Source organism: Eutrigla gurnardus (assembly GCF_963514095.1).
Source record: "Eutrigla gurnardus genome assembly, chromosome: 1".
Classification (NCBI taxonomy): domain Eukaryota; kingdom Metazoa; phylum Chordata; class Actinopteri; order Perciformes; family Triglidae; genus Eutrigla; species Eutrigla gurnardus.
In genome coordinates, this window is record NC_139915.1 from 22,428,215 (window position 1) to 22,444,345 (window position 16,131).

At 41.6% G+C, this 16,131-nt stretch overlaps 1 protein-coding gene across 1 annotated transcript in view; it reads left to right on the plus strand.

Moving 5' to 3' along the window:
- Positions 1-16,131, plus strand: part of mdga1 (MAM domain containing glycosylphosphatidylinositol anchor 1) — a 184,151-nt gene that overhangs the window by 51,410 nt on the left and 116,610 nt on the right. Inside the window, 1 exon segment of the mRNA XM_084006809.1 lies at positions 8,975-9,114. Within this exon segment, the coding sequence (XP_083862935.1) occupies positions 8,975-9,114 (140 nt within the window).

A 16,131-nucleotide genomic window follows, 5' to 3' on the forward strand; every position in this document is an offset into this window, starting at 1 on the left:
TATGGAGGAGTACAGTCACGTTTGCCCGCGTGCTACAATCCCCGATCACTTCACGTCACTCCAGTTCTCACAACAGACTCCTCCACCCGTGACTTACTGTCTTTTCTCTCACCATCTACCTCTTTCGCTCTACGTTAAACAAAGCTACTGTCATTTCAGTCACATATTACATTTCCCAGTTTACGTGGCCATGGCCTTCTACGCTCTCTGCGTGCTACGGTGACCAATTTCACCATTTCTTTGCTTCTTTAGCTGGATTTAGTTGGAGTTGTTTTTGGACCTTTTGGCATCTCAAGACCAAAGAGCCAAATACCTCAAGTGTGCAACAAAAAGGAACATTTTCATCATCAGGGTGAGGCAAGACGGGCTAATTCTCAGTTACAGAAAACGTATGAGAATACAGATAAAATCTTACACTGATGTAAGAAGAAGCTGGGTAACAAAGAGGAGATATTTTGAATGTTCTTCTTTCCTCTTGGATTGCATGCTATGTGCGTGCCAATAATCTATATTGAACAATATTTCAAAGGATAAAAAATCACTGCCCTTGGATATGAAGCATGCCGTGCTGCCAGAAGACTGCTGCCTCCCCCTCTCTCTCTTTTTCATTACAGATTTTTTTTTTGTTTCTCCACCTGTCCTTCCAATCTACCCTCTGCTCTCCAGTGATCCCCCTTATTAGCTTTAGCTGTCATCTGATACTTTTGTTGATCACACAATCTCTTTCTCCACTTAAAGTAATTGTGGCGGAAAACACACAGTCACTCGCTGACGAGCGCAGGTGCACACTGGTATCACGGCATGGCATGCCATTGGACACACCCCGACACGCCGATTTCATGATCCTAGAAAAGCTCTCCGTTGGTATGGATAAATGAAGTCATAGTTGAAACAAAGCTCTAGCTGTTGGCTTTGGCTGTTTGTAGTCAGCCAGTGAACAGATCCATGATCAGATCCACGGAGGAGACCATGATCGATTTGAACCTGACACAGAAACAGGTGTGTGTGTGTGTGTGTGTGTGTGTGTGTGTGTGTGTGTGTGTGTGTGTGTAATTGATTCACATGCTAGTGTTGGCTTATTGTCTCTTCCTCTATCGAGGTCATTTAATCAATACCTCTCAGCGTGTTGTGTGATCAGGTGTATATATCTGTGTTAACCTGACCAGGCTGCTTTCTTCCTCTTTACACTATCACTTTTCATCAGACTTAAGAATCCCTGTTTTCTGTGAATCAACTCACGCTTCACAACTCACGTAATTTTCACAAGAAAGAGTTTGGGAATTATGCACATGCACATTCGTTTTCTTGTTGCGTTGAGCTCGGGGACCGAGCATGGTCAGAAATTCAAATATGATCGAATATATGTGTTTTTTTAAATGGAATATTCAAACGTCATTTTTGAGCAATTTTGACAGCCCTATTACTGATGTGGTTTTACGAGGAGTTATGTGCCAGACTAATTCTTGGCCATGAGAAGTGACTACTTGGAATCTGCGTTGATTGGCTGTCAACCTCACAGGGATGACACATCTCCAGAAAGTAACTTTTATATTGACTAATGTTGAACTATTATATAAAAGTATACTATAGGTTTATAAATTTAGTGGGAAAAAAAACAAAGTATTAAGTGCAGTGAATATGCAGTTTGTTTGTTGTTGTTTTTTTTCTCAGACACATTACATTTTTAGATTTTCTGTGTGTGCATACCGGCACAACTTCTAGTTTTTATTTATGTTAATGAAAACACAAAATCCTGTCACACACGCTCCCCTCTTCCCCTAAAGAAAGTACGTACATTACATTACAGTTTAATGGAGCAGAGCTAGGCTGCAGCCCCGTCTATAATGCAGCCTCTGGATTCAGCACCTCTGGCAGTGGACAGCGCCAAATAGTAAAAGGAACTCCCTGATCAGTAAACAGGATGTCTCACCAATATAAGACTGTACCAAATAGTTGGAGGCTTAGAAGCTTCATTCATAACATTGACATTTCAATATATAATGCTAAGCAGCTTTTTTTGCATGTGTTTTCATTCTGTCTAAACATGGTATTTCTACACACTTGCAGATAAAAATCAGGCTACACTCATGTTATTAGTATTACACTATTTGTAGACTTTCGATTTCTACTTAAGATTCATAGTGGTGGCCACATAGGATTGTGTCAGGCTCGTGGGATCCAAATTCTAATTAGTGTGATTGCAGGCTTGAATTGAAAAAATTTAAATTGAGTGCCGGACATCCGATTAAGTCCGTCATTCTAATCTCAGGGGTGCAGTTGAGGCCGAACTTCTCTTCATGTCCCACGCCCCAAAATAAATTAAGATTATAAAGATGACTCAAAGGAATAATCTCATTAAGAAGAAATTCAAATGAAATTCTGAGCAGGTTTCATTGTCTTTCAAAACACTGTTCAAGCAAAAGTCAGGACAAAAGAAACCCAGTTGTCATTTCCATTCACACATTCTAAAAGTAAACCATTTCATCAACACAAAGGATCACAATGTGTTGTTACTCATTCCGACAAAGTCTACAGTAACATTTCTAATCAAGTGTCCAAATTTCCAAAAAGTTGATGTAAGTCCAGGGTTGTGCATGAGAGGAACTCAGACTCACTTCGATGTGACTGGGAGCGGGGTGTTGGGGCTGTTAATGTCCAACAGAGGAGTAAATGATAGACAGTTAGGGGTAATGAGTAAAAAAAAAAGGAGTATGGTTTGGTTGGCAGTTGAGAGTTTTTAAAGAGAGCAGTATCCAGCATTAGAAGCCAAGAGAGTGTCACCAATTCTATAAGAAGATCCAATAATATGATTCTCCAGTTATCGAGCAGTTCCAATCAAATGTCACGGGAGCAAAACACATTCTTTGTGTTTGCTGGCAACAGTTGAGGCTGATGCAGCTCAGGGATTCTTCACTCCTCTTTTAGCGTTCTATGACTTTAAAATTGATTTAAAATTGCTTGGCTTGTAGATTAGATTTGGCGTCAGGTGTCAGTAAATAGCACCCTCTCCTCTGCTGTGCCACACCCACAGGTGTCAGCTGTGTAGACTGCTGTTTTTTTTTTGGCTGACTGCTAAAAACTCCAGAGCATTGTAAAGTCCAGAAGTAATTAAAAAATAAATAAATACAACCATTTCCAAAGATGTTTTTATCCAACGGAATATTTGCTCCAATCCATATTTGTTGGCGTTTAGCTTTTTAACATCTTTACCGCATTTTTAACATTAGCTTTTCCAATTCAACACACTTGCCATTTAAATAGCAAGTTGGCAGGTGCAGGCACACCTGGCTTTACAAGGGGAGGATGGGAGATGCCACACTGATTGGTTTAATTCATGTGATTAATTAAGAGAGTAAACACAACCTCTTTGCCCTTTTGCTCCTTTTTTGCCCCCAGATTATGCACCGTTTAACGTGCGAAAGGGCAGTTGGACACGCTGGAGATCGTTTAAATAGGGCCCATTGTATCACTCTAAATGGTAGCCAGCGAACACAGAATTCTAATCAGCAAGTCATGGCACTTTTTAATTAGAATCATAACAAAATGTTGTGTTTGAATATCTGTCTCTGGCTGGATTTAAGATTTAAAATCGGCATGTTAAGTTTCTTTTTTAACCGTCGAATCTGCATGAAGGAAAAAGGGCAAAAGGAGAAATTATATTCAGATGTCCATGGCTCCAAAAACAGAATGAAATCAGAAGACACATGGCAGTGGAAAAAAGAATCAGCTGCTCACCATCTCCATCCAGGTCTTGAAGACACAACACTGCTTTAAGGGAGGTTATATATATATATATATATATATATACTTTCATTGTGTGCATGTGGGCCTGTAAGCAGGGAAATAGCGATTTACAGTTGATTGAAAGCACCAAAGAGGTGACTGAAGGTTAGTCGTTTCATTATAACAGCCATTTAACGGTTAGGTCAAAAGTTAAATCAATGTCCTGGATGCGTTTTGATATCTGGAGCTCCAATCGAGCCAAAATGAAAAGGATGGGGTCATGACATCAACCGTTTGATCCCTCTCTGTCCTGCCGCAGTGAAGAATCCTGATAAAAATGATGAGGCAATGTGAGTCCACCGGACTTTTGGCCATAGCGCTGTTTGTGTGTGTGTGCATGTGTGTGTGTCTGTGTGTGATTAGTCTTTCATTGGGCCAGATGAACACTTCCCTCTATTGCAGTGAATCAATAAAGCCTGTGACTTTTCTCCCGGGCACCCACTCTCCGCTGCTCTTATCTCCTAATCCCGTTTTCCTTTCCTTTTGTGGTCTACATATGATGGCGCGGGAAGGGGCCAAAGCATCTAAATGGTCTCTTGTAAATTAAGTGAATGGTGACAGAGCTCATCGGCATGCATGAGCAGCTCCCATAAAGTAACTAAGAAGATCAATCATGCTCTGCGTGTCTTTTTGTTTGACAGGATTCATGACCTTCTGTGAGATTCCTCCGGCAAGTTACAGTATAACGTCGATAGAAACATACGCGGACGTTGACACATGCCTGTATGTACGCTCACATATCAACATCGCACACAGATACACACACACACACCCTGTTCAGCACTCCATCAAGCATTCACCGCCGCTTGACACCGGCTCTTCCCGTCTCATCATTAGTTTTAGTGAGAGATGTCCCGTCCCCTCAACAAAAACAAACATGGCAGGCGGGTGACGAATCAATTAATCAGATGAGGCATTTGCCGATAGTTATGTTTCACTTATGACTAATGCGCATTGAATGTCGTGGAAAGTTTCCAATAATGCACGGACAACACTTTCAATCAGCATTCTCCGGAAGAATTTTGATCGATGAATCATCAGAGTCAGATAGATTGCTGTCAAAACAGCAGCTTTCCATGACTGATGATCATTTTCCTCCACTAACTGAATTGATGCACCTCTGGACACAACACTGTGCCAGAGGTTTTTTTTTCCTCTGCTGCAGGCTTTGGCGTGATTTAGCCGGTTGTTAATGGTTCTATTCTGCTACCTTTTTATGTTTTGTTTTTAATGTTAATATTAATTGTACAACCCAACCCAAATCTCACAGCTGCTGTAGTATCATCAGTCATCTTCCGAATGATGGTAAAACAAAATTATTTTTGGATGTTCTGTATTCCGAACCCAAAGAAGCATTCTGGCGCATGGACCCCGGTTAAATTACATGAACATATGAAAGTATTTTGTTTGATTTTCACACATCTTAAAACACATCTTTGTGCTAATTGATGTGCTCCCCTGGTCATGCTATGTTGTTATTCACCAACTCCCCTGTGATGCTCTTTTTCAAGCAGTGGATGCATATTAATGACAATGCACATGTGGTTATGCAACACGTCTACCTACCAAGAAAAGTTCCAAACGGGTTTGATGATTGAAGTGGATGAACTAGTTGGCGAGGTAGACTGTTGTTTCTTTTCGACTGTGTGATCTCTGTTGGTAGGTCCGTGGTGCGTGTGACACTAGAGGGGGGAGAGAAATTCTCTGTGGTGTGACAGGTCGAACCCATGTTGTTTGTTTGCATCAGTCCTTTCATTATTTCTGACTACAGCGCCCTGCTGAGGGGCCTCCCTCCCTCCATCCAACTGCTCTGGCAGTGCACCTCCTTATTGGCCGAATACATTTACCCACCTCTTTCTCTTTCTTATGAGTATTCAACTTCCTATGCTCTCAAGTTTTCCGTCTTTCACCTCAAGTACCCCTTCCCATTGATCACTTTTCAATTCCATTATCATATCCCTGGGTTACATTCTTCATTACATTTGTCTGTCTAGCCCTAATTCCCATTCTCAGTTCCATTCTTTCTGGCTCTCGTCTTGCCTCCACTGTTTGTCTCTCCTTCAACTTTGCTTTTTTCTTTCCTCTCTGTTTTTTTGTATTCTCTCTTTTCTCTTACTTCCTTCTCTCTTTCTGTACTTTTCTGCTCTTTTTCTGTCTCCTCTCCTGCCTCTCTCTCTCTCGTCGTTCTCTGTATCTTGCCTTTCTTTCTTCCTCCTCCTCTCTCTTTTGCCTTTCTTGTCTCGTCCTCTCTCTCGGCCTCCCTTCCCCTAGTCGATCAGACAGTTGAAGCAGCCAAGCTGCCGAAGGCAAGAGCAGACAGTGGAGCTGCTCTGTTCGACCTCCCTCCCTCTCCGGAGAGGCAAACTAATGCCGACACGCCAATAAGTTGTAAGGAGACAATTATTCACCATTTATATCAGCTCTCCGTCATTCCGAGTTAACACAGCACACCTCTGGAACCCCACGTAGTGTTTTCAACAATCTTATCATATATTGTGTTTCACTGATTCACAGAGGTTTGCTGAAGCGAAACTGTAGCCTAGAGGTTGCTGGTTACTGGAAGATTGTTTGTCAACAGTAACATAACTGAGACAATCTGGGAGAAGAGAGCATGAATGAAAAAGACATGATCTCCCATCAACTGCTATCAACATACCCTTCAGCAAGACACTTCACCCCGAACTGCTCCATTGAATCTGCTCCGTGTCCAGCAGATGAAGACTAGGATTATGCTTGGCAGTCCCGGTGTGCGAATATGTGTTACTGTATGAATCTGAAATCTTGCTGAACAACCACTTTTAGTTATCTATGTATAGAATTTTGTAAAATTCCTAATCTAAATCAGTTGAAATGTGCCATTCTCCAGATCCCGGAGAGAAGCATTTAAATTCCTCTTCACAACTTGTGAATGTATTTTGGGGGGTTTTCATCAGTGCACTTGAATTTTTTCCACATGATTTATTCTTCTCCTTTAAGTCGGACACCGTGTGCTGCAGAGACAGAGACACTGAAGTTAGGACGAAGGATAGAGAAGGGCAACGGAGCAAGAAGCAGAGAGCTTATCAAATAGCCTGTTAAGTGTAGAGAGCTGCTGCAGGAGGAATGTAGCGTATTGTAGCTGCATGTGTGCATGAGCATGCACGTTTCTGTGACTCGGGGTGTATTTGTACGCACACGTCTATTATGCTATATTGGACTGAAAAAATGGCTGCGGTATGCTAAAGGGGTCTTTGACATCATAATAAAGTCTGAAGGAGTGAATGATTGACTGCTCTGTTGATGAGCTCCTCAAACACAACAGCACTTAAGCATTAAGCATCATATTAAAACAGACCTTCCCACACATATTTCTACAGTACACACACTGAAACAGACACCCACTCACTCAAACAAATAGAGAGAGAGACAGAGAGAGAGGTGTATATGCAGTAGGCATTGTTGAAATCATACCACAGATGCTCTTGCTTTCTCTTTTTCTCTGAAACATCCGATTTCAGAAAACGAGAACAAAAAACATAATAGACAAGGATAAATGCTGATCGTCACTTAGGTGCAGATACGTGTTTACTTAAGATCTTTAAAATGCCAGAAGGCAATTTTTTTTATATTATCATCAGACTATAGAAGACATTATGTGTGTTTTCATAAGCACAGTCGTTTGCGTATCCACCTATCTGGCTTAGGAACGCAGCCAAAAGACTACGGCACGGGTTGGCAACCTAGCCTGAATCTGACCTACAGTGTTTTTTCTTGTCTCATTGTTTCTTGAAAGAGGAAAAAGGAATCCGTATGTTGCAAAGTGGCAATGTCACTAAAATGTACAAATATAAGTGGACAGGCACACTCGCTGTGTCCCGATGCCCTCAAGCTATTAACAGCTCCTGCTCGTTCTGTGTGAGAGAATACGCAGTGACAGTTTCAGGGGGCTTCTTTTATTTTGAACTTGATCTGGCTCGTGATCGCGCTCTGCATTGTAACGTCCAGTCCAGTTGAAGTTCCAGGTGAACAGGCCACCCGCTTCCTTCCTGTCCGTTCAATGATAGCAGTCGTGGATCACGGTCCACACCCTATTCCTCTCTGGGGAGTCGAGATCCTCTCTGGTCTTTTCTTTTTAACCCACTGTTTCTCTTGCTCTGTCTCTCCCCTCCCCGCTCCTGTCTTCCTTCATCATATGAAGGAAGGGGGGATGAAGCCACTTGAGGTTTCTAGCACGCAAGCCAGCACTCCTCATGGGTCAGCGGCGTGCAGAGTTGTCGCAACCACGAAAAATCTCCCTTCATGCATCTATCATACCGTTTTTCCTGCAGTTGCCATCTAAGCCGGCTGTTTTGTTCAGTGTTGTCAAGAAAACACAAGTATGGGGCCATAGGCAATATGTACATATCATTTCAATATGATGATTTGTAAAGGTGTCACTTGGGATTTTGGTCATGACAAGATTCAATACCCTGTGTTTTGTTATCAAGTGTACATTTTCTGATTGCATTGACACGCATCCTTGAAATACCACTGATGCTGGGCTGCCCTAGGTGCCATGAGTGACAGCCAGTCAGAATGCAATATGAAATGACGAAGAACACAATGGCAATTTAGCATAACGCTACTTCTAAAAAACCACATTTACCTCAAACTCACTTTTCAAATTGACGTTGTCCTTTCTTCCCTGGCCCCACCACCTGACATGCTTCAGACATGGTACTGCACAGTCGGACTGAACCATCCACATCTCGTACTGTGTGATGTGCCCTTTATTTGTAAGATCATTGCAATCGCAGCTCTATACCGTAGAAAACAGAAGCACTGTACCGGGGTGAAGAATCTGCTTTTTGACCTCCTAATGGAGACCAAAGTTTACATTTTCCAATAAATGCCTGCATCCACTGATCAAACACTGACTCACATAACACTCCAGCATTTTTTGCAAATGTCTTATTCCATCATGCAGATGTAGGAGTAAAGTGATCTATATAATCATCTGAGTCATCAATACTAGCACTAGTGTTACACGTGCACCCACAAGACACTGACCTTTTCTCTCCTGCCGAGATGTTACTAAATATAATGTGGTTTCTCTCCCTCTGTGTGTGTGTGTTGTGTGTGTGTGTGTGTGTGTGTGTGTGTGTGTGTGTCCTCATGGCTACATGCCTGTCTCTGCATGTGTGTGTGTGTGTGTCCATGCGCTCACTCACAGCTCCAGCCAACGCCCAGATTGTGCACTCAGGCGCAGCGTGTAACGTCAAGGATGATAACATCAGTGAGAGAATCTACACCATCAAAGAAGGAGACATGTTGGTGCTTCAGTGTATTGTTAAAGGACACCCACGACCACAGGTAAGCTCCCAGACCACCTGCTGAGAAAGGTGCATGTGCCACACTATTTGTTAATGGACTGTTTACACATTGATGCTGATCCTGGATCAGCACAAAGCAGCCAAGTTTTGAAAATCTTGCTCAAGGACACTTGAGTTTGACACGGCTCAGCAATCCAAGCAAACAATTTCAGTGTGCTTCCACAACTAAATTACATAAAATGCTACATATCGTAGAATAGAGTAATCAACATCAGATGGCTGGATACTTCTATGTGGATATTATTATAGGGGATCAATCTGCTACATCAGAGCTATGCGTTTAAATAGCACTTGTTTATTCTCCAGCCAATCAGAACTGAGGACCCTCCAAGGTAATAGTTTAATCATTCATGCTATGCTCAGCTTTCCGGGCCGCTGCAATCTTTAAGAAATTCCAAATTTGCACACCTCTCTGACTTATATCTCGCTGGATGGTAAATGCACGCCTCAGATACAAGCTAAAACCTCTGTCCGCATGAGAGTCTGGAGAAAAATATAGCAAAGCCTGAGGTCTTATCAAGCTGCTGATGTTGTTATAATGCATAAACACCTCCTTAAATATGGCAACGCTCAACCTTGTATACATGGCGTGGCTGTTTTTCAGGCCAAAACATGCTGGTGGCTGAAAAGACAGTAGGCGACGTGAACACATTGGGGCTAGCATCGGTGACAAAAACATGCCCTGACCTTGCTAGCATAAATGATATGAAGATATATATCCACAAGTCATTAGTTATTTCCTCCTTTTATTCCCCTTACAGTGGTACTAATTAAAACCATGCCCTATTTCATTGTTCACAGGTGGACATTGATATCTGTTGGCATTTCCTGACTTATTTAGTCAATATGCTGAGCTTTATCATAGGATTGCACATCTCTTAGCTATTTGGAGTCCTTTCTACCTAAGCAGAGACCCGCCCTCCCTTTACCCCTCTGGTAAACACTGTGCCATTGCTAGCGCTGTTTGTCCCTGCTAGCTGCGAGCTGCCGGCTTGCCATGATGAGAGCCATTGAGAAGCAATCTGTTGCCAAAAGTTGCAGTCTCATATCTTGCACCTTTTAAAAGGTCATGGGTTTAATTCACCAGAATAACTGCTCGGCCAAATGTCACTATTTACTTTAATTTTAGCAAAGCTGCACCAGTGGATCTTTTAAATATGTCATAGAACATATAGTACCACAAAGGATCACATGTGTAAAGATAGAAAGGCAATACAATCTATAAATCACAGCATAGCTTTCATAACTTGCTAGCCACTTCATTGCATCACTAGATTTCCTTCTGTTCTTTTTTTAGCTACATTGGAAAGAAGAGAAGTGAAGAAGAACAAATGCTATTATACAACAGCTCAGACTAGGTTTAACATGCTGCGTCTGAGTTGTCGCCCATTAGTTAGTTAAACAAAGGTTATGGCCTTTATTATTCTTTCATTAAGAGATTCTATGAGTGTTTCAGCACACGCATGACTGAAAATGTGTACATACTACATGCAAATACACACCCACACACACGCACACACACACATACACACAGAATGAGAGAGCAAGAGATTCAGCCAATAGTGAACACATCTGGTTTCCTAGGTTGAACTCCAGCAAAACATGTGGGGCCAGGGTCTTTCTCTACATGCACATGCATATGTGTGAGCTTACAGAGCTGGATGTAGAATGAACTGAGGCAACAGCAGAGGGATTGTGTATTTTGTGTGTCTGTGTGTGGGTGCGTGTGAGGTGAGAAAAGTAGTGTTCCTTGCGGGTGCATGTCCACTGGCATCACATCAGCATGAATAAAACAGTGCCTGTGTCTAGGCCTAGTTTTCTTCTGTTTGTGTTTATTTGTGTGTGTGTGTGTGTGCGTGCGTGAGTGCGTGTGTATGTCTGCAGATGTAAATGAATCATTTGTATGTAGTTGCAATATCGAATAACGTACAGAACTGTTGACCTAACCTGCATATATTTAACTGTGAATCTAATTTCTCATTTCATCCATCTGTCTTTCTCTCGTTGGCTCTCTCTTACACGTGCGCACGCACATGCACACACCCGTGCACACATACATGCATAGCTATACATATAGATGCACACCACATTCGCAGGCCCTAAGACAGAAAAACCAACAAACTTTAAACAAAACTTCCACTTTCACCGGTGCCGGAATAATAATCATTATAAAAAACACATACTACACAAGTTCACTCCCCTGGAGCAGTTCAAAGATGTAGGAAATTGCGTCAGTGATTGCTCGTTCTCTGGGTCGGAGGTGGTAGTGTATTTTGAATAATGATCACATTGGTCACATTGTCAGAATGTAAAACACACAGCATCCTGAATGGTGTGCACAAGCAAGACTTCCACTGCCTCTGGCAATGAGACATTGTTTGAGTGTCTGTGTGTGTGTGTGTGTGTGTGTGTGTGTGTGTGTGTGTGTGTGTGTGTGTGTGTGTGTGTGTGTGTGTGTGTGTGTGTGTGTGTGTGTGTGTGAAAAAGCGCATAGAGACACACACTAACAAACAAAGGCAGACAGACGAAGTAACAGATAACAGACCAGGGCAGAGCTGCTGCAGTGAAAAAAATGTGTTAGCTTAATGCCGTTGGACAGAAACACAGAGGCGGAAGAAACCCATCTTACCTCTGCATACGTTTTGCTTGGTGGGATTCTTTGATTGATTTGATTTCAAGTGATTTGTGATCCTAGGCCCATGTCAATAAAACATAATGGTGTGCGAGAACTGGGTTTATTTTGCACGGAATTGAATGCTTGACTCTTTTGGGAATAGCATAATTGACAAACTAATTAATTTGATTTGCCGATAAAGAGAGTTTGATGTGGTAGAAAGCTGGAAAAAACAGTGAGAAATACTTCCTCAACCAGTGGTGACCTTGACTGCTATAAAGAAGGCAACCAACAAATATAAGGCAAACATTGTTTGTACAAAGTAGCCTTCAAAAAGCTATTTCTGATTATTTTACACTGTATAAATTCCCCAAAATTGAGTAGCCCATGCTTTTGTGTCTTACACCCACAATGCAATGCAAATATGGAACATAGTTCGGGTTAAACGTTCTGGAAATGATGCCTGTCTGTGAAAGACAAACAATGATTGACCCACGTCAAAACACATGTAAATGTAGATATTCTTGAATGCACATATTGACAACATGTGTCAGTGTTGTCAAGGATAGGTGGAGCGGAATGTGCAGGAAGAGAGACAGGGATCAGATGATGACAACATGATGAAACAGTGTAAGGACAATAAAACAGGAATTGAATGATGACAGCTTCTCCGAGGCAGTGGAGGAATGAAGAAAGATACAGTGATAAGAGAGAGGAGAAAAACAATTGTGATGCTTATTGTGATAAAGAGGGTAGAATGATTCAACCTTAGAATGATTCAACTTTACCTCGATGTGGACGGCAACAATGTTTCATCAATCATGGCTGAAATAACCACCATTGCTGCTTTATACATGTTGTTGGAAGTGTACGCCGGCTAATCAAACGGTGTGCTGTCTGAGTTCATAACATCACCCAGGGGTGCTCGGTGTATTTCATTGAGCTGTATTTACTATGTGTAGCAACAGCCATGTCAGCAATTTTATTATGATTTAATTGCAATAAACGGATAAAAAGGTGCCTTTTTTGTTGTTGTAAAAAGTCCAAAAATAATGGTTTGTTTAGTCTGTCAAGGTGATAGGCTAATGATATTTACAATGCTTGTTTTCTGAATGGAGTTCGGGGGAGGCTATGCTAACACTGAATCTGCTCCATCAACACTTAAAATAATGTAATCTAGACATAAATACGGCACTGACCTTGTGTTTGTACCTTAGAGAGTCTCTGCTTTATACACTGAGTTTAGTCTGGTCTCTGTACTAATGTCAGGTTCTATCTTAGAGCTCTGGGAGACCACAGACTGCTACAATATATTTTGTCTCTATTTCTGATTCAGTGATGACAGAAGGAGAATATCAATGTTTTTACGTCACACAGCATCACACAAATTTCAAAAGTTGAACAAAGTTGAACTACGGTATTTTCAATTCACGCAAATATGCAAATGTAGCGTATTCGCCTAATTGTGCCATGTCATCATGCATTGACTTTGTATGCAATCCAAAACATTTCTTGATGCTGCCGCAGACTGCAGTTTCCCCTCCGGGACAATAAGAAACAATATATATGTAAACAGATTCAATAAGGGAAAGAAACATTATAATCCTTATTTCATGTGTGAGAAAATATTTAAATCCTATATATTCTTCTTCTATAAATATATCTGACAAGGTTAAGTGTTCAACATAGAAGTTGATAATGCATATTTTGTCATATCAGCACCCCCACCTGGATTTTCTTGCCACCCTTCAGCCGCCAAGGTAAAACTCAAACCACACTGGTCTGTGAGCAGAGAATGGAATGGAAGTGAGTGTGTTGACCTCTGTCCCAGTGCTTTCTGCTGGAGTGGCACACTGCAGTATTCTGCAGTTGGTCCCATTGGGCTTACAGAGTTTCACTGCGTTCCATTGGCTGTATTGATAACCTGATTCCTGTCACCCAAGCTCTCCTCGTCCATCCTCACGTTCTTCTAGACTCTTCTTTCCAAGCATGGACTGTTCTTTCGTACAAAGTTATGGTTTCTGATATAATTTTGTATTTTATTTGCTGTCTTCTTGAGTAAAAACAAGATATTATACATCAGTTTATTGCTATTTGCTACACGTTAAGGATAGAGACAAAACACCTAAACGACGTTCAGGGTTAAATAAATAACATGTGACTCGACCTAGAGGAGTTAACATCAATCCGGGCCTCAGAAACATATATTCATAAAACAATTAAATCATTGGTTCATCCTGACCGAATGCTTTATTTGCAGTAATTTGCTGCCTTATTAATTTGATGTACATCTATGCATGTGTATTCAATCTGCTGTGTTGCAGATATTCTTCATCATATCAAAGTTTTAGTTAATTAGCAGGCTGTCGCCTCACAGCGGGAGGGTCCCGGATTTGATTCCTGGTTTGGGCCCGGGTTCCTTCTGTGTGGAGTTTGCATGTTCTCCCCGCTTAAGCGTGGGTTCTCTCCGGGTTCTCCGGCTTCCGGAGGTTAATTGATGACTCTAAATTGCCCGTAGGTGTGAATGTGAGTGTGAATGGTTGTCTGTCTCTACATGGACATAGACTGGCCTCCTGTCCAGGGTGAACCCTGCCTTCGCCCGATGACAGCTGGGATCGGCTCCAGCCCCCTCCGCGACCCTAAATACAGGATAAGCAAAGCAAGCGGTAGACAATAGATGGAATGAGTTTGAAATGTGTTTCTATCTTTAAAAGGAGGGCCAGGTTACAGATTTCTTTTTAATCACAACAATACATAAATCTCAAGTTCAAACAAATAATCAAACAAACCACTCTTAAGATGCATTATGTTTTTAAAATGGATGAAGTCAACATTTCAGTCTCTTTTTCCTGAACAAGTGGCAGATGAGTGGAGTCACTTGGCTGCTGTGGACAGCTTTTGATAGCAGTCTACGTTTCATCTAATTCTTCTCCCTCTTCACTTGTCCATCATCAGCAGCAGCAGCAGCGGCATGGCCGTCTCCTTCTCCTTGTCATTCTTTTTCTTTTTTTGTCAGAGACTCAGTTTCCTCAGTGCTGCTGTCTTCGCGTTTCATTTGTCATCCTTGTGCTCTAACAGGTGGCGTGTCTTCATATAGATGATCATAAGTGGAGTGTCAGACAATAAACATGTATGTCCTGTGACACACAGAGGTACCATGGGCTTCACAACAGTCACCTCTGTTCCACAAGGCATTCAAGCATGTAGAACGTTCCAGCGAGTCGGCACATCTCCGGTCAGTTTGTGTTGAGCCACTTTACCTCATCGTTTGTTGCTTTAGCACTTTTTTTTTTTTTCTATAAGTTACCGTCCAGACTCATAGCAGCTGCGATGGTGCGACAGTCTAGGTCTTACTTTTAGATCTGTGTTAATGCATAAACACAATGTGTGCCCTCGCACAACAAACGGATCCTTGGTTCGCGTGTCTGAACACAGAAACAAGTTGTTCTTTTCTCTTGGAATGTCACATGCATCCATGACTTTGCTCCGTCTTGAGTTTTCTGCGGTGTGACTCTCTCACATCTCTTTTGTCATCTGTAATAAAATGGGCAGTCACTGTTGTGTAAGCAACTTTTGCAATGAAAACCCTCAAATCTAGACAAATTCTGCCTAGTTAATTGCAGATTTTTTGTCTACCTCCTATGAAACGTACCTGTGTCAATTCATGTTCACTGTTTTTTTTTTTTTTTTTTTTTTAACGACATGCAAATCCTTGCTTACAGAGTTTGCATTTAACTTTGTTAGTTATTTTCTTCAAAAGTTACGACTCAGCCTACGGTTTCTTTGGTAAGTGACGTCAAGACGGCTACCCCTGAAGGATGATTCTACTCACCGACTTTCAGTGGGCAGCCCTTCTGGTCAGCATTTTCAAAGCAGAGGGATTTTCTAAATACACTGTAGCCAAAATATTTAAAAAATACCATGGTGTTTTATGTTCAGCCACGATGTAAGAGTAGTTTCATCTTATTTTGGAACAGACTTATTCTTTGGGGTACTCGCTAATTCTCTTCACAAAAGAGAAAAAGTAACAACAGTCGAACAGCTACCACAGTGAATCATGTCACCCCCCCCCCCCCCCCCCCTCCTCACTAAGAAGTTTGTATTGGCCTCTAGGTACTGGCTGACACACAAGATGTTCACGTCTTCTGGCTGCTTTGTTATTATTTATGGATGTACTCCAGTTTAGCATGCATATTCTCATAACGTCTTCTGTATTCACTTTTCAGAGAAACAATGCACTTACAAATTTGTGCCAACAACAATTTTAATACATTCATTGATAAAGAGACCCACTGCAGAGCGGACCACAGAGTCTTGAAAGACATAACGGCTTAATATTTTATTCATCAGATAAGCTGTTTCACACCAGTTTGGAATCTTTTA